Here is a 23522-nt window from a genome sequence, read left to right on the forward strand (position 1 = left end):
TAGGGCCCCACTCTCTTGGGGGCCCCCAAAAAAAATTAAAGAAAAAAACCTGGATGTACATTCCAAAATATAAGATAAAAAAACAAATAAAATAAAACCTACATACAGCAACAGTGTTTTGTGTTGTGTAGGCTCCTATGATGTAAGTAATGGTCCCCACCTGCTAGCCTGCTCCCTAAAATATCACTGGTTTGCTCATTTCCATAGCTGTCAACCTTCCCTTTTTTGTGGGAAATCCCCCTATCAGTACTATACTATAGACTATAGTACTGATAGGGGAATTTCCCGCAAATAAAGGGAAGGTTGACAGCTGTGCTCATTTCTATATATAGGATGCCTAAATTCTGCATGGACTGGTTGCATCTAGGCCCATAAATTACCATGTAGCATACATTCAACACAAAAAACAGTGACAATTTGTTGTTCACAAAGAACAGCTGGACCTATAAAGGGCCCCATTACCTTCAGTAGCTTAGGCCCTCATCAAACCTGAATCCGGCCCATCTAAAACAGGGATGGGGACACTTTTGGAGGCCGCATGCCAATAGTGGGTGGGACCAGAGGCAAGAGCGGGTGGAGCAATGAACATAAATTTTACCTTGGCGCAGGAGGCTAGTTTCTACACCCACTCACACACCCTTCTCTGTCCGCCATCCAGGCAAGCAAAAGTAATTTGGACACAATCCAACCTTGCAAACACACTCGAGAATGTGAAGCAAGGCTGGTGAGGGGGTGTGGCCTGGGAAGGTAGGGTATTAATTTACGAAGACCTGCACAACATAGGTCCAGGGTACTGCTTCATATGCCAGCATGATCGCTGAGATCACCTGCAGGGACATCACTGGTGGTTCTCCAAGTTTGCGAGGTTTATCTGAAAACAGCAAGAAACTTTCGTGCCATTGGCACTGTCCTGCGGAATGTCGTGCCAACAGAGAATTCAGAAGGAGCCTTTGCTTTGAACCTGCCAACATTTTCTGCGCTGCCAAATTTATGCAGTAATTGCTATTGCACTGTAAGCTCTGTGGAGAACTCCAGCTGATTTAGGGACAGTGCATTTTGTTAAGAGGACAACCTGTTGTGTTCCATCCACACTAGTGGGAGTGACCAGGTCTGCATTGTTTTGGACTAATGTATGGATGTGAATGCAATTCTCTTTGTGGTTCCACTACTCCAAATGTTGCAATGTAGCTCTCGGCTCAAACATTTTTTTTTAAAGCACATTTTGTCCGAAAATATGTTCCAAAACACATATTTAAGTATATAGATGCTCCATAACAGTTGAGTAAACATAGAGTGGCAATTATAGAGTGAACACCAAGTGTGGCAATAGTTGGCAGGATAATATCGATGAACAGCAGAGCTTATTGAATGGAAGATGTGAATGTTCTCTCAGAGCTTATGAAATGGGAATGGGACTGTTCCTTGGGGCTGCAGCCCTGCATCCAATTGTGTATGCACATAAGAATGAAAGGGAAAGTATGAATGCAAAGCCAGGGCGGGTATTTTCTTTAAATCAACATAATAAAGTGTATTAGTATACTGCATTTTCTTGGTAATCTCCTCCCTCTTAAAACAAGGTCATTCCACAATCACATGGACTTCTCCAAACAGGGACACTGTGTCCTAAACCCTGTCTTAATTTCCCCTCTTACACCCATTCTCATTCACTCCATTAACTTATAACACATACAAATACTGTCCCCCTAATACAACACAATGAGAAATGGGTGGTATAGCCAAACTAATGTTCATTTTCAGCAGAAAAAAATAGCTTAGAGTCAGCCTTGGGTAGTGCCTGGTCAAACTTTGCCAAAGGTGGAACATCCTTCACCAGCAAAGGAAGGAAAAAACTGATGTGCAAGGGGGACAATTGATTGCCAGGGTCTTTTTCCTGAAGCTTTTCCCTCCTCTGATTTCAGGGTCTTTTGGCTGAAGCTTTTTCTTCCGTCGAGGTTCATCACGAATTCTGATTGATCGTCTCCCGGATCCATGGCACGACACAGCACACTTTCGCATACACACCTGGGTTCCCTCTCTGCGCGCACACTTGTGTTCCCCAAGAAACCACACCTTCGAGTTGCCCGCCGCAGGTGAGTGGGCCCCCAGAGTCTCCCTGCATGGAGGAATGGAAGAAGTTTTCAGCAGGTGCACATTTCCATTCTGTGTGTCCCTTGGTGCTACTTAAACTCAGTTAAATGGACTGCTTTGTTTTGCATAACATAGCAAGCATACTTGGGTCTGTTATGTTCACCAGGGGAGAGCCGTTGCTCAGTGGCAGAGTGTAGTTTTGTGCGCTTGAGGTTTCACATTCAGTCTGGTCAGAGTGGTTGGTGGGGCTGCTTACCTGCCTTCCCAGTGCTGAGGCCTATAACCAAGGGGGAGAGGGTAGGAAGGACAGTGCAGTGCAGGTGCAGTGCACGTGCAACAGCAGAGCGAATTCAGTGCACCTCACTTACCTCCCTGCCACCTTGCCCCTCTCCTTCTTGGCTGCTAGCAGTGACCTCCTGCTTTGGGGAAGTACTAGAAGAAAAATAGTACTAGAAGAAGTTGTCCTCTGAATTCTGAATATGGTTCTCCATGCAAAAATGTACAGTGGTACCTCTGGTTACGAACTTAAATCGTTCTGGAGGTCTGTTCTTAACCTGAAACCATTCTTAACCTGAGGTACCACTTTAGCTAATGGGGCCTCCTCCTACTGCTGCCCTGCTGCCGCCGCGCAATTTCTGTTCTCATCCTGGGGCAGTTTGTAACCTGAAGTGTCTGTAACCCGAGGTACCACTGTACCAAAATGTGCACTAAAAACGCATATTTTAGGATAAAATGTGCACAAAATCTTCCAAAAGAAATAAGCTGCCCATACTGGTTCCTTAGTTTGTTTTGACCCTACAGAAGAGGTAAGCAACATACTATCCTGTAGTTAATATCCACCTGCCAAGACCTTTTCTTTCTGAAAAGCTTTCCCCATTGACCCTTTTCTTTCATAAAACCTACAAGTAAGTTGCGTGGCACAGTGGGATTTGGTGGAGTGGGTGCACCTCTGGTGCCCATCGGTTGCTGATCTCTGCTTAGAGACCTAAACACAGATTTGCTATCTAATTAGGGGGGTTATTGGGTTGTTGTTTTTATTTGATGATATATTTTGTGGTTTTATGTTATGATTTTGTTCTGTGAGCTACCCTGAGACCTCCGGGTATATTGGGTGGTATATAAATTCTAATTCTAATTCTAATTCTAATAATAATACAGTTGTATCTTGGTTTTTGAACGCCTTATGCATCGAACGTTTTGGCTCCCGAATGTCACAAACCTGGAAGTGACTGTTCCGATTTGCGAACTATTTTTGGAAGCCGAACGTCCGGCAGGGCTTCCACGGCTTCTGATTAGCTTCAGGAGCTTCCTGTAGCCAATCAGACACTGTGCTTTTGTTTTTGAAGATTTTGGAAGTCAAACAGACTTCTGGAGCACATTCAGTTCGACTTCCAAGTTACGACTGTAATAGTAATAAATCCCATACATTAAAAATAAATAAATGCAGAGTGATGCAGAAATGGGAGGGAACAGGCTAATAAATGAAAATATGTGAATCTGGCAGGGACCAAAAACAGATTGATCTGTCCATGCTTATGACCCTAACCCTTTTTCAACCTCTCAAAAGGTGTAGTCCGTCTTCACATCAGCCCTCCTCTCACCTGGCAAGAGTCTGTGCCTCCTTCCTGTACTCCAGCACACACCATGTATGGTGTAATAGCACCACGATACGCCATATTACACTGTGGTGTTGGGACAACGTTGACATCTGCACACTGTAGCTGAGCTGGAAGCTGAGCTGGAAGATATATGTAGAGTACCGAAAGGTCAGTCAGTGGTGGTGGTGTTGAAACAGAAAAAAAGTGCAAGCAGACAGTAAGCGATGCTAAAAAAATACTTTGAAGAACACATTGCTGAAAACGTCAATACCAACAACAAGAAGTCCTTTAGATATGTTAGTAGCAGGAAACCATCCAGGGAAGCAGTTGGACCCTTGGATGACAAGGGAGTCAAAGGAGTTGCAAATGAGGATAAAGAGATTGCAGAGAAGCTAAATGGTTCATTTGCATCTGTCTTCACAATGGAGGATATAGGACAGATTCCAGTGCCTGAACTAACCTTTGCAGGAGGCAAGTCTGACAAACCAAGACAGATATTTGTGACGAGAGATGTGTATTCCAGGTTTTGTTTTGTCTTTTGTCCTGCTTTTGTTACACTATTGTGCAAGGGCCCTAAGTTCTTATCTATATTTAATTTTTATTTCTTTGTACCATTTATATTGAAATAAATCTCTTAAGCAGTTTACAACATAGGTTGAAGCATTTTCAATAGAAAATACCCCCCCCCAGTCAAATAATTCCTACTTTCTATAAGACACAATTGACAACTAAACAGTGCATCCATGTAAACAGCTTTAAAAAATCTTCTAAATAACAGGAAATAAAATATTATAAATGAATTATCAACTAAAAAGTATAAAATCCACATTTTTAAATAACGTGATTGACCTTCTTTGGAGGTCTTTAAGCGGAGGCTTGACAGCCATCTGTCAGGAATGCTTTGATGGTGTTTCCTGCTTGGCAGGGGGTTGGACTGGATGGCCCTGGTGGTCTCTTCCAACTCTATGATTCTATGATAATTAGGCTAATTAGATTAATCTGCATGTTAGAGATGTACAGATCTGGTTATTTTTTTAGGAATTCGCCAGGATTTGAGTTCCTTGAGAACTCCTGGGCGGATACCATCCAGACCCAATGATTTGCCTGTGCTGACTGGGGGAGGGCTGCAGCTCAGCACTGGAGCATCTGCTTTGCATGCAGGTAAGGCTGGGACTGTCCTCTGTCTGACACCCCGGAGAGCCACTGTCAATTAATGTGGACAGTACTGAGCTAGATAGAGCAATGATCTGATTGGGTACAAGGCAACTTCCTATAAGCCCTATGTTCTTAGGATTTTAAAAAGTGGGTGGAATAATGAAAATGAAATTTATCTTTGTGCAGCAGATTAGTTTCTACGCACACCATCCAGATAAGCAAGAGGCATTACATGAGTTGAAGGCCACATCCCGGGCAGGTGAAAACTCTGGAGAAGGGTGTGAAGCAAGCCCAGGAGAGGGATTGGCTAAGAAGGGGATGTGGCCTGGGGAGAATCCCATGGACCAGTCACAGAGGTTTTTGTCTCCCAGTCCTGAGGCTCCCCTCCCACCTTCTAAAGTTTGCAAGCTTACCTTGAGGAGATTTGATGGTGCCCCAGCCCGAGACACTGCATAGACTCCCGTCATTAGGGCTACCCGTAGGTAGGTTGATAGTCCTTACAGTTTCGGAGAGTCTGGCACAGGGACGAAGTCGGAGAAGCATGAAATCCTTGTCATTTTGTCTCCGGTTGTACCCTGGGTACACTTTAACTTCACCGATATCCAAGCACTGTTCTCCCTGTTCAACCCTCTTCAAGTTGTGCTTTCCTAAGCACACCTTCATTCTGTGTGGGGGTACAAGGCAAATGCAAAACTGAACAAAAGAATAGCTCAGGCATAGGCAATCTTGGCCTGCTAGATGTTTTGGGACTACATACCTGTATACGGTCCTGTATACCTGAAGGAGCGTCTCCACCCCCATCATTCAGCCCGGACACTGAGATCCAGTGCCGAGGGCCTTCTGGCGGTTCCCTCACTGCGAGAAGCAAAGCTACAGGGAACCAGGCAGAGGGCCTTCTCGGTAGTGGCGCCCGCCCTGTGGAACGCCCTCCCCTCACATGTCAAGGAGATAAATAACTACCTGACATTCAGAAAACACCTGAAGGCAGCCCTTTTCAGGGAAGTTTTTAATGTGTAATATTTTTGTATCTGATTTTTGTTGGAAGCCGCCCAGAGTGGCTGGGGAAATCCAGCCAGATGGACGGGGTACAAATAATAAATATTATTATTATTATTATTATTATTATTATTATTATTATTATTACAACTCCCATGATCCCTAGCTAACAGGACTAGTGGTCAGGGATGATGGGAATTGTAGTCCCAAAATAGATAGTGCATGAGCTGTGTGAATGCTGATTACAGATTAAATCCAGCCCATGCCTCTTTGTCTAATGTGCAGGTTGCCAGGCTGTTAAAGTAAGGTTGTTGCTTGTTCCAGAGGAAACATTCTTCCCCCCACCTCCATGTCGCTGCATCTTGCTACAGCCTTCACTTACCCAGGTCTGGGTCTACAATGGGCTGCTGAGAGCACCCAGCATGGATGCACTAAGCTTCCTCCACAATAAATGTTCCAGTTGCCTCTGCGTCCGGTTACAATGGCTGCCTGGTAGGGTCTGGACTGTTGTGGACAAACATACCCTCCAATTATTCGATCAGCTGTGCCTGGCTGGGCAAAAGCTGCAACAAAACAAAACAAAACAAAAACTTTGTGGTTATTTCCATCATGTTTTTTATACCGATGGTTTGTTTCAGGAACTAGATTTCATGTAAGCTTAATGTGGGCAAGATTTAAAAAATTGTGAAATAATGAGACATCCTGAGTGTGTAATCTTTCCTTAACACAGATTGGTGGACCACAGGATTTCTGCTAAAAGAAGGAACAGAAGAAGCTGCCTTAGATCAAGTAAGACCATTGGTCCATCTAGCTCAGTATTGTCTACACTGATCGGCAGCATCTCTCCAGGATTTCAGGTGGGGAACATTCCCAACCCTACCTGGAGATGCTGGGGATTGAACTTGGGCTTTTTTGCATACAAAGAAGATGCTCCATCACTGGCCTGTGGCCCTTCCCCATTCAATGACCATTCTGGACCCACACAAAAAAGTTGTTTTCCCAACCTCTGCTTCACAATTCACTCATCAACATGGTTCGCCAGTGGCACCAATGCTCTTCAGAGACTTGTGAAGGCTAGGCACATACAAAAAATGCCTTGTACCAGGACAGACTATTTGTCCATCTAAGCACAGCATTGCCTACTCGGATGGGCAGTGGATCTCTGGGGTCTCAGGCAGAGTTCTATCACATCACATGACATCTGCCTTCTAGTAAGAGATGCTAGGGAATCAAAGCCAGGACATTCTGCATGCAAGTGTGTGCTCTGCATGCTCTACTACCACTGAGTTATGGCCCCTCCGTTATCTCTATTCAGAAATTTCAGGTGCCCCATTTGTGTATGTGTGCAAAATCTGACCTACAGCAAATGGGAGAGGAGGCTGAGTGATGGGACTTGGCAGCCTTCCCTACTTCAGTAGTACTTCTAAAGATAAAGGCAGGAACTCCAATTGCAACCTGGTAGTTCTCTATCTTATAACAGGGGTAGCCAATATGGTGCCCTCCACATGCTGTTGGACTACAGTGCCCATCATCCATAGACATCAACCTTGCCAGCTGTGACTTATGGGAGACCAATAATACCCAGAGGGCATCATGTATTGTTGGCTACCCCTGCATTACAGTATCATAGCTTCTTCCTATACAGTGTGGGAAATAATACACATGGAGCATATAATTCTTACAACAGGAGCAATTCTTGTGGGACATTGTAGCAGTCAAAGCAACAGCTCGTTTGGGTTTGCCCAATGAACATAAAAATATAAGAGCCTGCTGGATCAGGCCAGTGGCCTGTCTAGCCTAACATCCTGTTGTCACATTGGCCAACCAGATGCCTATGGGAAGCAGGCAAGCAGAAGAACAGCCTTCTCCCTGTTTGTGATTCCCAGTAACTGACATTCAGAGGCATATTGTTTCCAACAGTGGGGACAGAACATAGCACAGGAACACAAGACGTTGCCTTATACCGAGGCAGACCATTGACCCATCTATCTCAGTATTGTCTGCACTGGCTGGCAGTGGCTCTCCAGGGTTTCAGGAAAGAGCCTCTCCCATCAGGAGGTGCTTGGGGGTTGAACCCGGGATCTTCCCCATGCAAAACAGAAGCTCTACCACTGAGCTGCAGCCCTTCAGAACAAACGCCCAGTAAAGCAAGTAATATGGAAGCATTCCAGGATCAGGACTGTCCATTGGTTAAGTAGGGATGTTGGGACAAGATGTCTACTGCTGTTTGACGTTAGGTATCTTTATAATTGCGGTCTGATATGCAACATGTTAACAACCTTGTTTATCATTCCATCAACCTGTCTGGTAGGTCCTTATTATTTCCAGGTGAGAAATTGAGAGAGCGTGCCAGCACATTGCTGCCTCAGAACCCAGTTTGCCCAGCGCTCTTTGATTACCTGTAAGTCTCTCCATTTAAAATCCACATAAATGGTTAAAACACTGTTCTCACAGTGGCCAACCAGATGCCCATGGAAAGCCTGAAAGAAGGCTCTGAGCAGAAGACCACTGCTCTCCCCATTTGCGATTCCCAGCAACTATTCTCATTGCTCCCAACACTATAGGAACAACAAAGGAGGGGGGGGGGAGAAGAAAACAGTGAGCATCGAGCCGTTGCTGCCCCATGTCACTTTGCTTATTTCCTTACCTCCAGAGCTCATCAGGAGCAGCCCAAACACCAACAGCTTCATCGTTGCACTGGCAGATCAAGAGACCAGTCTTCCCAAGGAACTTGCTGCAGGGTAAAACATTTACGGTGAACAATTGTGATGGATGGATGTCAGATTGAGTCACTGATACCAGCACCACAGCACACACCCAAATGACGATAATGAACAACATTATCATCGGTAATTGTTTATGTAAACAACTCACCAGTAGTTATTATTCATGATACATTATTGTTAGCGCTTATGCTGAAGCAAACGTCAAGGTAAATGCTTCCTGTTTGGTTGAGGACACGTGTGACCCCTGAATGGAAAAGAGGGTGTGATTTCTTTCCTATCAGCCTAACAACAACACTAATAAAGTAAATGAAGGAGGAAAGCAATGATAATAACAGAATAGAAGAATTACTATGTTGGTTTAGCTGGCTGTTAGCTGCTTTGGGGATTGAAGAGCAGAATGAAAAGTTATGAAATAAATAGCAAACGGGAGACAAAGTTTTTAAAGCATTTTGAAAAATTGGATATGTTGTCCCTTAGATTGGTACATTATTATGAACCAATGCTAGTCCCACTTAGACCACACCTATTGAAATTAATGGACATGACTAACTTAGGTCAATTAATGTCAATGGGTCTACTCTAGGTGGAACTTAGTTGGATGCAACCCAGGGCAGAGACATTGAAATTAGTGGGCCCAAGTTAACTATGTCAATTAATTTCAATGGGTGTACTCTGAGGATGGTCAACACTAGATGCAACCCCAGGAATCCAAGTGAGAAAAAAGAGGGGCAGTGAGAAGTGATGAAAGAAAGGTTGGGCAACTTGGGGCCCTCTGGGTGTCATTGGACTACACCTCTCATCATCCCTGAGGAGATGGCAGTAGGATAGACAGCCGATACATTCTGTCTGCAGGCAGATGCAAATTCCAGTGATGTATCATTGCAATCAGGTTGTAATCAGACAGTATTTTTCATTCAACATCCCTGGTAATTGGGGGAGTAATTTTATGAGATACAGAGCACTCTGGATTTACCTTGAAGCAGTCACATGGTGAAGAGGCTGCATGGTCAAAATGCAGGTGACTGCTAAAAGCTTTGTTTATTTACATTATGCTGTTGAACTGAATTCCCTTCTGTCCTTTAATCTTACTTGATTAGTGTATTTAGAAGCTCTTTTATCTTATTGTTATCTTATTGATGTTTAATTATATATTGAGTACGATCTTGCAGTTGGAGTCCAGCAACATCTGAAGGACCAAATGTTGTCTATCTCTGTGTTAAAGTCCTAGACTGGGGCAAGCCTGGGGACCCTGTGACCCTCTCATTGGTGTTCATCTGGTAGGTTGGGACCTACTGCTGGGTTGCAGCTTTATCTAAGGCAATCTGAGGCACAACAGCAGTACTACCACCATACAGATACAAGGGGGGGGGAATTATGGAGATCGGAGTCCCCAAATGCATGTTTGGACTAAAGGTGGGTCTCAGATCTGAAAAAGTTAGGGAAGTCCCTAACTCACCGAGGGTTTGAGACCTATCGGCTACCCTCATGTAGTTTAGTTGGCCACTGTTGCATCTGGACAGTTGAATCTGGAGCCACAGGTGAGAGCTAAGCACAGGGTGGGGACCTAAGGTGGACAAGCTACCGCAGAAGGAGCACAATGTGTCCCCCACCAGAGGAACTACCTCTCCCCTAACTCCTCATACACCCCTCCTTGTATAACTCCTGCTCTCTGTATCTAACAGAAATTCAACTCTACAGAAAGCAAGCAAAATTCCAACGAAATTTTCATAAAGTCGTTCAAATAGTTGAAGCATAATTCCAAGAATTAGACAACTTCTTATCCGGGTGTCCATCAATACAACTGCCAATGGTTACCAGAAATGTAATTCTACTGAACTGAAGGGAAAGCCTGTAGTAAACAATACTGTGGGAATAATACTTGGGAATATAGTATTATTTTAAAATCCACTTGGAGGGGGGGAGAGAGGGGCGGGGAGAGAGAAAATCTTTCAGAGTGACCATGTCTTTTACCCCTTGCCTTCTGCAATAGTGGCCAAGGTTGCTTTTACTATTAATTGTTTAAAAATAAAAATATTGCTGCGATTTGTGGTAACCACACAGCTCGACATTCATCAGGCCAGCCAAAAGTTTCAATCAATCAATCAATCAATCAATCAATCAATTATTACGATCACAGATCAGCCATACACATGATATATTTAAAACATTGTCATGCCATTTTAACATTCATAGCTTCCTCCCCAAATAATTCAATGGAATCGTAGTTTGTTAAGGGTTCTTGGAACTGTAGCTCTGTGAGGGGTAAACTATAGTTCCAATGATTCTTTGGGGGAAGCCATGATGGTTAAATATGTTTCAAATATAAGGTGTGGATGACATTGCAGCCAACTGTGAAAGTTCAGACTCATCTGAATTTTGTGATGCAAGTCTCCAAATCATGTGCTTCAAAATTCATATGCAAGATGGGCATAAATGCATATATTTGGGTTCCAGAATTTCACATTTTGGGTTACACATTCCAACAGACCAATCCAGCATAAGCCTACTCAGAATTAGGTTCCATTCAGTTCATTAGGGCCTATTCTAAGGGATAGCATAGCAGTCTAAATCCATGTTCTTATTTTGGAGTAGAATGAACACACACACACACACATGGAGAGACTACACATATTTTTGTGCCAAGACGTGAGCCCCAACAACAACAAGAGTAGCGGTGAACAAAACAACCAAATTTCACCCAAATTCCCAGAATTCTGATACTCAAAAGAAATCCATGCATTCTGAAATCTCATTGGGATGCTTTAGTCACCTGAGTGGGCTTCAGTAAGGAACTCTGAAACCAATGCTGCATGGGTGGTATTCTCAGGTATCAGGGGCATTTCAACTCTGAACTTCAAATTGGAAAAATTCACCAGAATCACACACAATGTCTCTTCAACTCTTTGAATCCAACTACCTTTCATTAACCCACCTTAGCCTGTAGCTCCATGTTGCATTTCTATAATCCAACTGTATAATCCACTTAGAAGCCAGCTGTGGCATTAAGCAGTATACAAAGTAAATAAATAACTACTAGCAGGATTTTTTTTTTAAAAAAAGCAACGAAACACAGGGATTTCCCCTTGCAAAATTGCCTTCCAACATCCTGAGAAACAGTAGCCAAGTCTCTCCTATTGTTTCACTGCCAAGACTGCAAGAGAAGGAAAACATAGGCATGGATGGCTGATGGATGCCTTTGCAGCTTAGCTCCTTGACAGTCATGATGACCGATTAGTGTTTTAATTATTTGAGGCTCTCCATCAAATAGCTCCCCAACGGCAGCCAGCAATATGTCGTTTCATATGTTAAATAGCACTCCCAACGACACACACAAATAACTGGAAATAGCTGAAACAAGAATTGCCTACTGATTAATAAGCACAGTTTCTTTGGCTCCTGGATAACATTCTAAACATAACCCTAAGAGCGAATCTACCGGTATATATAGGCTTACCTGCCGTTCCTGACGGAGAAGCCCTGGGTGGAAGAAGCTTCAACAGTGATGCCTGGTAGGAGAGCAGGTGAATAACTAGTGGAGAAGTTAGCATTTAAATGCCAGGGGAGTAGGGCGGCCTTGATGGATTCCCTTCCTGATGCATCACAGCTTTGAAGGCTCTTGCTGTGACTCAAAGCCATGGCTGTATATCTTCTGATCTCTGAACTCCAACAAGAAAACCCACGTTAAGTGCTGAACGGGCCAAGCTGCTGATGGGTCCACCCTCCACCTCTTCATATGATTGCTCTTGCAGCCTTGCCAAGGGGCATTTGCAGGCAGGGCTCATCCCAGGATATTTATGGCACTATATGCAATGCATGCCCAAGAGAACAATGGCACCTCCAGTGTACCTTTTTCCAGTGAAGGGTGGCAGAGGAAAGGGAAATATGAAAACCATCCTTTGCACTCCTGAAAAGATTGGCACTCGAGAAACCTGAAAGGCAGGCTCTCCTTCACCTCCAAAGGAAAATCTAGATCTCTTGCGTGCCCATCAATGTCAGGTATACAATCCACCCTTGTTAGAAGTTTCTATTATGCATGTCTATTTTTCATTTTCTGTGCAGAGCAATGCTTGAGAAGAGACCTGGGCTTTTATAAATGTTCCAGCTAGACCCTTAGTGAAGTTGGATGAACAATGATTAGCAGGTGACCATCTTTAGAAGCAACATGCCATTAGGTTAAGATTTACAAGATGATTTCTGCACGCCAAGCTTCTGTTCACAACAGGCACTGTGGGACATGTGCAGTTTTGCTTATCACCTGTGACATGCTAGCCATGCTGGCTAAGGATGGGAGAGAACTGTGATTCAGTTCCCATTCAGAGGTATATTGCGTATTGCCACCATAACTTGTTGCAATTTATAAGACTCATCCTCTGTGGTTTTGCCTAATCCGCTTTGAAAGCTGTGGTTTTGCCTAATCCGTTTTGAATGCTATCAACACATCTTGCAGAAGCAAATTCCATAACATTGATTCCATAAAATAATGATACATTGTGTGAAGTACCGTCTATCCTGAGTCTTTTGCAGGCCAGTTTCATTGGATGGTCCCAAGGTCTTCTTTCGTAAGTGTCTAATGAGAAGCCCTTGGAATTGAAGCAGCTGAGTGGTGAAATGGAAGTTGCAATGAGCTGAGTCAACAACCCTGGGCAAAATCAGGAGCTGTTGACACATCCATGCCAGGATGAGAGATGGAGAAGAAAAAGCTGGTGGTTGTCTTTGGTGAGCAGCGTCATTCAAAATACCTTAGAGAAATGCGGTTAGGACAGCCAAGCCAGGATTGATAATAAAAACGTATTGCTCATGTAGGAACAATCCCTGTGATAACCACCTTGAGACAGTTATAGTGCAGCCAGCATACGTCTGTATGTGTGAAGAGGCAGAACCCTCTCTTATGCAATATGGTAAGGGAGGCAGTAGTCTCTAATAATGAGGAGTCAACGGTTCTGTGACAGCAAGTGTGTGGTTGAGCACACTGGTCTTTAGATGGTGGGTTAGGACCCACTAATGGGTCATGACTTGATCTAAGGTGGTTGCTACAATGCACAACCACCAGACGAATATATGATTTTTAAAAAATCAAGAAATGGGGCCAATGAATGTTTGAGTTCAAGGTGGTTCCCAGGTCAGGAAAAGTTGAAGATTACAGGTCTATCTCATCCCTGTTACTGGTACATCAATCTAACCCCTCTTGATGACTTACCATTAATTAGAAAATTGTCTCTTATAAAAGTTATTATAACCGTTGTGCAAATCATGAATACCAATTGTTTCATAAATGAGGTCTAGCAACATCCAGTGACTATCTAGATCAGTGGTTCCCAACCTTTTTTGGCCATGCCTCACCTAAGCATGTCTAAAATCCTGATCCCCCCCCCCACATTACATATAATTCTTATTATTCAAAAAGTGAACTTCTATTCATGTGGAGGAAGCCTAAAAGGCCATTCACTGTTAATAACTCATTGGTCAATCTTAAGCCTGTTGCACCTATTTTGTTCATTTCATTTTTAATTTGTATCTTCCAGAAAGTTTAATAAAGAATTTTAAAAAGTGTGCATGTGGTAAGTTTGCCTTTATAGGCAAGCTGAACTTAATTTGTCTTTCATCCCTGGTTGCTGTACTGATTTACAATTTTATGTGAGGTCCATCCCATCATGGACCAATACTCAATACAGCATATGCTGTGCCATTTAACATGGCCTGTGTGGTGCCCTTCCGGCCAACCAGAAAACATGTTGCTAATCGTTGCTGTGACTTGTGCAGTAATAGCACCACAGTGCAGATAATAACTATGGTTGCAATCTAGGGGAGGGACTGGGTTATAGGTTACAGAAACACACCCAGGGGCCAGACTGATACTTCGAAATCCCAGCTGTGATGTTCCAGGGAATCTCTGTGAATGGAGAAGTAGCCCTAATTGGGGTGTTTCTTTGGGCTGTTCCTCAGTGCAGATGAGGATGGAATAGTAAGAAACTCACCAAATTGCTGGAGAGGATGCACCTCCCCAGGTACATACCTCCACATGTAGAGGGGAATGTCCCCAAATCCAACTCTTCTGGACATCAATCATACAAGAAATATGCAAAATAACTAAGCAAGTATTAGAAGTCACCCCAGAACTGGCCCTACTAAACATCTTCCAGGACAATAATGCCCACTCACATCACAAAGAGCCCATAGCCCACCTACTCTCAGCAGCCAGAAGCATCATAGCCAGACACTGGAGAGACCTGTCAGGAGTAAGCATGGACCAATGGTATCAAATAGTATGGAAAACAGCATTATAAGAAAAACTAACCAATAAACTGAAACTGAAATAGAAGAAGACGCCTTCACCCCGGTATGGTTCCCCTTTATCACATACACAGCCCAACAAGACAAAAAGAAGAATCTGCCAACAGCATACAAATCAATCTGGCTAACCTGATCCAAAAGCATGCGTGCACGCGCACGCACACACACACACAGATACCACTCACACATAAAAACAAATCTCACTACAGACAACCAAAGATAACCAACCAAACCCTAGGCCACCCCCAACCTCTCTCACCACCAAGGAAATACAACAAGCGAATAGTAAGAGAACCCACACAAGTGACGCTGGCACAAAACCCCACACATACACTAAGTAGAAGAATAGGAGCATTGCCACCCGACCCCACCCCACTCACTATTGCCCCCTCCACCTCTTTCCCCCTCTTTTCTTCCTAACCTAACAATGCATGCAACACTAATGTCTCACAACAAATGAAACTGATCTGTAGAAAACCCAACTTGAAAAAGAGACAATGCATTTATTTTTGTAAACTAAGAAATCTTTAATAAAAATATATATTTAAAAAAACTAGGAGGAGATTGCTATTGCCTTCTGTGCATTGAGTATCAATGAGGCAAAAAGATTTCTGCATTGCAGGGAGTGGACCCCCAGGATCACTTCCAACTCTACAATTCTATGGGTCTATGTTTAGTAGAACACAATGCTGGAGGAGACTCTTGAGAGTTCCATGGACTGCAAGAAGATCAAACTTATCCATACTTAAAGAAATCAGCCCTGAGTGCTCACTGGAAGGACAGATCCTGAAGCTGAGGCTCCAATACCTTGGCCACCTCATGAGAAGAGAAGACTCCCTGGAAAAGACCCTGATGTTGGGAAAGAATGAGGGCACAAGCAGAAGGGGACGACAGAGGACAAGATGGTTGGACAGTGTTCTCGAAGCTACCAACATGAGTCTGACCAAACTGCGGGAAGCAGTGGAAGACAGAAGTGCCTGGCGTGCTCTGGTCCATGGGGTCACAAAGAGTCGGACACGACTAAACAACTAAACAATGTTTAGTAGACTGAAAACCACAACAGCAGTGAATATGGATAGTATTTTTTTCTGGATTGATTCCCATTCAAGATGTGGAACGAATAAGCAGACACTATCAATTTCCATTTCCTTTGGAATCCTCTGACGTTGATATTGAGAACACAGCAAAAGTTTTTTTGTTTTGTCTTTTGCAGATGGGATTATCTTCATCACCCGCCTCCGACCAGATGAGGAGGTCAGAGAAAGAGTCAAACGGAAGCAGGAAGTGTGCTGTTGTCGCAAGCTTATCTTAAAGATACTTGTTTCATCAGATGACCTGTTAAGTGCATCTAAGGAAGGGTTCTAGGAAGATAAAGACGGGGTTGGGGGCATGGAAGACAACCAGCACAATGGGCAGAGCATCAAGGTTGACTAAGGTCAGTCAGGGATAGGGGATCCGCCTGTCTGTTTTGTCCAAGAAGTCTGACAATGCAGGAAAGATGTAGATGTCTCTAACTGTTGCCAGCCTCAAGGCCCTGTTGCCACATGAACAGGTACAGAGATAATAATGCAAACACTTGGCCAGGAGGGTGTGGGCAAAGTACATAATTTCTGGGTGTGGCTGTGACAGGTGTTGGCGATGGTGACAGATGTCAGGAAAATGGGAAGCATGAATATGGAAAGTAGCAATTGCAAGTATGCAGGCAGAACGGAGTGTCCTGGCAATGGAGCAATTACTGCCAGGGATGCCTGAATGATCACAGGAAACCTCTGGACTGCACCAGAAAGTTGTTCCCATAATTCCAGGGTGAACGGAATGTGAATTAAGTTCATTTTGGGGTAGAACTCTGAACAATTTCTAGTTCCTCTTCCAAGTTCATTTTCTTACCATTTTTTTTTTTTACTCTTAGGCTTACTCCTGGGACTTAAAGATCATATTAGTTGGGGAGAAGAAATTAAGCAATTGACATCCTACTGGTTGTTTTTTTTTAAGGTTTCTTCCTCTTCTTATTTTATACTTTAGCACAGCAGCTTGCAACATCCCAAGTTCTTGATTGATTGATTGATTGATTGCTGAGGAACATTTGGGTGAACCAGAATTGAACCTTGAACTTAGCGTGAACTCACTTGATAAAGGGACAAATGTGATCTGGAATTAATTCTGTTTTGAGGCCCACCAAGTGATTCTGAGAAGCACACAAGATGGCTATAGTGAGTGGAATGAGCAGTGGCATCAGCCCCTAGTAAGAACATAATGGTGTTTTTGCACATGACGCACAAGCAGAGAGCGAGGAAGTAAGAAACTGAGCATCCCCACCACTGCTGGAAGATACACTGCTCAATGCTCACAGGTGATATCAGGGATGTCAAAAGAAGCATGCAGGGCCAAAAGTGGTGTCTAGACTTGCAAACTCTGTTGGCAATCCACCTACGCTCAGAAATTTATGGAGTTGTAGTCTGGCTCAGCTGCCGCCACCGCCACCGCCGCCACCGCAATCCCATATCCTTCCTCCGCCATTTAAACCCAGACAAACAGCACACACTGTGAAGGCAGGATGGAGAAGAGCTGCAGCTGTGGTGGTGGAAGAGAGCTCTTATTCCTGGCATCTTCATCCAGTGAGGGTAAAGCCAACCTGGGAGTGTTCCTTGGCTGCTCTCATGTCCTTTCTCCCCACGCACATACTCACAGGTACTTCCAGGAAATGATGTGGTTGCATTGCTCTGACGCGGCTTATGCGATGATGCCAACTGCTTTGGAGCAGCGATGCATCTAGTTTGTGGTTCTAAGGCAGGGGTAGCCGATGGGCGTGCCCTCCAGGTGTGCGGTTGAACTACAACGCCCACCAGCCTCAAGCAGCAGGGCCAATGGGCAGGAATGATGGGAGCTGTAGTCCAACAATATCTGGAATGCCATCACATTGGCTACCCCTTCTTTTAAGACCTGTGTTTTTTTGGAAGGGTGGTCTTCAACACTAGTGCTACTCAGAGTAGACCCATTGAAGTCAGTGGGCATAGCTTAGGTTTGTAACTTTTAACTGTTCTACTCTGAGTTGGACTTAGTCAAATACAACCCTCTAGACTGTTAGATATTTATTTCATTTTTGCTATCCATTACACACACACACACACACACACACACACACACACACACACTTTTGTTGGGAAGTGGTTTATAAGGGCTGTATGCAGTAGAGTTCTCCTGAGAGTAGATCCATTGCAATTAATGGTGCTAACTGTGTCATGCCCATAAATTTCAATGGGCCTATGCTGAGTTGGACTAGCATTATCTACAACCCTAAGTCTTTAAATAAATAAAGGCAGAGGTGTATAGGAGAGAGAGATAGATAGATTCCTAGGTGTGCTCTCCACTTGGACACCCATGTGTCCCAAACTGACATCTACCCGGTAACTACAGTATTCTGTAAATTGTGTACACATTTTGGGGTAGGGTGGGGTTATAAGAGAATTGCATGGGGCTGCCTTCCAGCTGTTCTCTGGGGCCACATTCTGCCCATGCACTGAATTTATTCTATTTTTATTTATTCAGTTTATATGCTACCCTTCACCAAGAGATCTCAGGGCAGTTCACAGAATAAAATACAAGATAAAACACAATCTGTCCAGATGTTCATCCATTTGCCATTGCTTAACCACAAGGTTGCTGTCCCTGGTCAATTCAACAGACCTGTGTACAATAACACATCCCTTACACCAGAGTAGGGAACTGTTGGCCCTTTAGATTTTGCTGGGCTACAGCTCCCATCATGCCTGGCCATTGGCCATGCTTCCTGGGGCTGATGGGAGTTTTAGTTTGGCAGCACCTGAAGGGCCAAATATTCCCCAAACCTGCCATATGCGTTCATTTTCCTAATAGAATGGATTCCCCTTGATCCTCATCATGCATAACAATGAAGCCGTCTGAGAATTCGGGAGCTGGTGATGTAGTCCTGGGTGTGTGAACATGAGGAGAGCGAAATGAAACTATTTGATCAGGTGTCACAGCAAAAAAGAAAAAGGATGTAGGCCTTTAATCTTATTTATTTATGCAAACATTTAAATCCCGCCCTTCGGCTGTGAAAGCACCACTTGGGGCTGCTTGCAACATTTAAAATTGCAGTTTGAACCACAATGTGAAACAATGAACCAGGTGTAAAAACACCTGCCACATGCAAGAAAAGCCGGCCAAAATAAAATGGCCACTGGGTATCAAGGCCGAAGGGTGAGTTTTGCAACTCTGTTCCTCCTGCTTCTTTAAATTGACATCATAACTCAAAAATGTCCTGGAAAAACCGGAACAACCCGTTTCCCCCACAAGAGCACCGAGGCCATCACATGAGATCTCACCCTGGGGGGGAAAAAGCTTTTTGGGGGGCTGCGATCCTATGTTGTTGTTGTTGTTTAGTCGTGTCCGACTCTTCGTGACCCCATGAACCAGAGCATGCCAGGCACTCCTGTCTTCCACTGCCTCCCGCAGTTTGGTCAGACTCATGTTGGTAGCTTCGAGAACACTGTCCAACCATCTTGTCCTCTGTCGTCCCCTTCTGCTTGTGCCCTCAAGCTTTCCCAACATCAGGGTGTCTTCTCATGAGGTGCCCAAATTATTGGAGCCTCAGCTTCAGGACCTGTCCTTCCAGTGAGCATATCCTTCAGAATGGATAGGTTTGATGTTCTTGCAGTCCATGGGACTCTCAAGAGTCTCCTCCAGCACCATAATTCAAAAGCATCAATTCTTCGGTGATCAGCTTTTTTATGGTCCAACACTCACTTCCATACATCACTACTGGGAAAACCATAGCTTTAACTATATGGACCTTTGTCAGCAAGGTGATGTCTCTGCTTTTGAAGATGCTGTCTAGGTTTGTCCTATGCGGCACTCCAAAACACATGTTTTGGGGTGCCATGAGAGAACAGCCCCCCAAAAGCATGTATTTGGGGCTCCATGATCTCACACGGGTTACATGACTCATGCAGGAGCATGGATGGGAAGACTTGTGTCCTGGTTCTGGGACTCAACATGATGCAGAGTATGTGATGTTAGTCTCTTATTGCAACAGGCCTCTGTGATCTGCCAGCAGCGACGGCTGCCTCAGGAAACAACTCTTTGACAGGCCCCCTTCTGTGTCAGTGAGGCGGCTGTGGGTTGTCATTTTATATTTCCCTTAATGTGCCTTAGGGGCATTGTGGGAAATTTAAAATGGCTGCTTAGAGACCTAGCCACCTGGTGTAAAGGACTCAGGGCAGGTGTGAGGTGGCCAAGTGTCTTACGTTACAGTCCTCTGTTTTGAAAGGCTTTCATAAGACAGGACTGGTTTCGAAATAATCCTCTGTTTAAAGAAGAAGAAGAAGAAGAAACACTAAAGAAGGGACAGCAGGAAGAGTCTTGGAGTTGCCTGTCAAGAGTTTGCACCTGAGAGACAAACAGAGCAGGTACACAGGTCATTCGGTCATAGTTTTCTCAACCATGGTGAGATGTATTGCATTTCCATCTAAATTGTAGTAATTCTGTCTATGTTTGCATCACTACATTTACATAAGCATATGCAAAAAAAAAAAAAATTAGCGCATATGTGCCTTCATTTCTGGTGATGTATTTCCTCTTCTCTGGTGATGCATCTGTTGCCACCTGAGCTGCGGTTGCCCTGCAGATATGAGCACGTCAAGTCCTCCTAGCTTTGGTCCTCTCTATCTGGCCCTCAGTACTCTTCCCAGGCCACAGAATGTCTAAGTGGCCACCCAAGGGAAGCATCAAGACTGGTGGGCCCTGCTATGGCCTTGGAGCCCCGACAGTTGCCCCAGAGTGCTTTGTGCTGAAGTAAAGCCTGTTGACTAAGCCAAATTCAGTTCACCAGGTTTGCATGGTGGCCTGCCAAGCGCTTGACAAATCTGTGGGTTTTGCATTCCCAGATGGGTAGTGCACGAGTAGCCTTATCAAGCATTCCTATCAACTGTGCGTGTTTTACATCCTCATGCTTGAGCTCTTCAGGAATCAATGGGACTTGAGGAATTCACAGCTGACACCCCCCTGATTTCAATAGAACCCAATCCTATTTATTTCATTCAGAGCTTTTGGCCTGGTTCACCTGCAACTTTTAGCCATGGTTTACTAAATCATTTAATCAGCTGAACACAGCCTAGCAACTTAACCATGGTTAACCACAAACAGACCAAGCCAATAATCCATGATTTGTTGTTGGGTTTGTGTTAATCATGGAAATGGGACCATTGAATGGAAGAAAAGCTGCCATGTGTTACATGCGAATGCAGCCATTATAGGGAAGAGAAGCTGCAATTCCCTTTTTAAGGAAAGTTGTTGAGCTTTTCCATCATTGGGATCCTGGACATGACCAGGAAAATCCAGGTGTATGGCAACCCTAGATTAACACTCACCATAGCTGTCAACCTTTCCCTTTTTTTGTGGGAAATTCCTTATTATAGCATTGGGAAACAGCAGGGAGGGTTGACAGCTATGATACTCACACATTATAGCCTAGAATGCCCAACAATGGCATTCACTCACACCTCCCTCTCCACCCTACATTCAGGCAAGCAAGAGGCATGATGAGCCTTCAAGGACACATTTGAGCCAAGCAGAAAGCTCGGGGTGCAAAGTAGGGCCAGCGAGGGATGTTGCCTGGTGGTGGGGAGTTCCGAGGGCCAAAGAGAAAGGCCTGGAGGGCAACATTTGGCCCCTGAGCCTGAGCCGCCCCCATCCCTCCAACTAATGGAAAAGGCAATCACGTCACCAGAGACACTGAAAATGTGCAGCTACCAAGTGTATGGCAACAAGCAGCAGAGGGAATCTGCCAGGCAAGGGCTGTTCTTCTTGGCAAGTCTCAACAGGTGGTTAAATGAGTGGAGCTGAAAAATAATTGGCCGGTGGTGAGCTGCGATACCATTCCTCACCTGCAGCTCTTTATGTGGAGGGACCTTTCTTGTTTGGGGCAGGCTAGGAAACCTGACTACCAAGAGCATTGTCCGATGGGAATAAGAATCCTGTTAAGTATCCGTGCCCCTCAGTAATACCCTCATGTGCATTAGCTGAGTTAATTATAATGCCTGCAACACAGCAAGCAACGCCTCTGCTCTGCTGGTGGGTGTGCCATTCCACTGCTGCCTCTGCGTCAACAAGACGATAATTATGCCAACCCGGCGACAACTGCTCGCTCAGCAAATCCACACTTCCTGTGCTGGAACGTCCTCTCATTCTTACTAAAGCACCTTTGAAAGATGGAAGCCAGATGCTGTGCCAAAGCTATCATTAAGATTCCACCTCAGCTTGGAATCCCTTTGCTCCGAGGTTTCTGAGACTCAGGCAGCTGGATCGCGTCCTCAAATTTAGCTGGTTGAAATGCCTCCTGGTATGTGTTCATGCTCCCAAACCTGCTCTCTCCTCTCACTTGATTGAGTGCAAACGTTACGAGATGTATCCTTTCTCGCCTGATATATGTATAGAGGCGAGAAGCAGCTTCCGAACAGTTCCGAACAGATAAGTTTCTTATCTCATCCTCTCTAGCACACACCTGTAGTTTACTTCAATTTTTTTAAAAAACAACCCAATTAGCAGGATAACTTGTGCTTCCAGGAATGGGATCGGGGGTCGCGGCAGCAGGAGTGCTCCATGCACCCAGTGCCTTTGCCTGCAATCGCATTCCATGGGGAAGCAAGTACCAGACCGCCACGCAAACTGCGGGTGAGAGCCAGGTTCCTCTTCCAACCGAAGAGGAATGCAGAAAATGCAATTCCCCCATCATTTTCTGATTACAGTGGTACCTCAGTTTAAGAACAGTCCGGTTTAAGAACGATTCGGTTTACAAACTCCGCAAAACTGGAAATAGTGTCCTGGTTTGAGAACTTTACCTCGGTCTAAGAATGGAATCTGAATGGTGGAAGGGCACTGGTGGCGGTAGGCCTCATTAGGGAAAGCGCCCCTCGGTTTAAGAACTGTTTCGGTTTAAGAATCGACTTCTGGAACGGATTAAGTTCGTAAACCGAGGCACCACTGTATCTCTGTCTCTCTCTCTCTGTGGTGTTGGGAGAGGCGTACATCCCCTGGCGCAAACAGGAAGCTGGCAACTTCTCCGTCACATCATGTATCTTTGCACCTGGAACACAGCAAACCTCCCAGGACATCCTGTTACCTCCACACACAGCCCCACCCTCCTCTCTGCTGAATTCTACAATGGCAACGCTGAAAATAAGAAGGAAGAAGAAGAGGAGGACAGGCAATACACCTCCTGGACTGGAAGTAAGTAAAAGGGCAAGCAGATGGTAGCTGGCTGAGGGCAACCTGAGGTCAGTGATGTGGTGTCCCTCTCACCCTAATGAACCAGCCTCCACTGATTTATAGCAGGGGTGCCACTGGTACAACCAACTTCTGGAAGGACACAATGACCGCTCCCCACATCAAATGGGGGTGACGTTTGCGTGGTCATGTGCAGCCCCCTGAATTCCTGGGCGACACCTGGAAGTTCGGCTGGCTGCACCCTCCCCCAGAAGGGATACCTGGGGTCTCCGCCTACCCCAGTTAACCGTCCAATCCCAGCTGGGGGAGGCATTGCTAAGGAATTAGCCAGGTAAGGGGAGGGACTACCTAGCCCACACAATAGAGGATGTAGCTTACCTGGGAAGCAGCAGTCGGCTCCAGAGTTTCTCCCACCCTCCACTCCCTC

The 23522-nt window shown here is 44.8% G+C and overlaps 1 protein-coding gene across 2 annotated transcripts; it reads right to left on the reverse strand.

The window, feature by feature from the left end:
- Positions 1–1502: 1502 nt before the first annotated feature.
- LOC117051557 (kallikrein-14-like) lies at positions 1503–12191 on the reverse strand. 2 transcript variants are annotated; one of them, XM_033158075.1, is made up of 6 exons: positions 12018–12191; positions 8485–8571; positions 6220–6400; positions 5255–5505; positions 3690–3826; positions 1503–2113 (listed from the first exon to the last, which is right to left on the reverse strand). In XM_033158075.1, the coding sequence occupies exons 2-6, from the start codon at positions 8525–8527 to the stop codon at positions 1958–1960; spliced, it is 768 nt and encodes a 255-aa protein (XP_033013966.1). In that variant the 5' UTR covers positions 8528–8571; positions 12018–12191; the 3' UTR covers positions 1503–1957. The 2 variants fall into 2 exon arrangements, with proteins under 2 accessions (XP_033013966.1, XP_033013965.1); XM_033158074.1 differs by having other exon boundaries at positions 6220–6406.
- Positions 12192–23522: the final 11331 nt, after the last annotated feature.

Source organism: Lacerta agilis, chromosome 8, assembly GCF_009819535.1.
Source record: "Lacerta agilis isolate rLacAgi1 chromosome 8, rLacAgi1.pri, whole genome shotgun sequence".
NCBI classification, from domain to species: Eukaryota; Metazoa; Chordata; class Lepidosauria; order Squamata; family Lacertidae; genus Lacerta; species Lacerta agilis.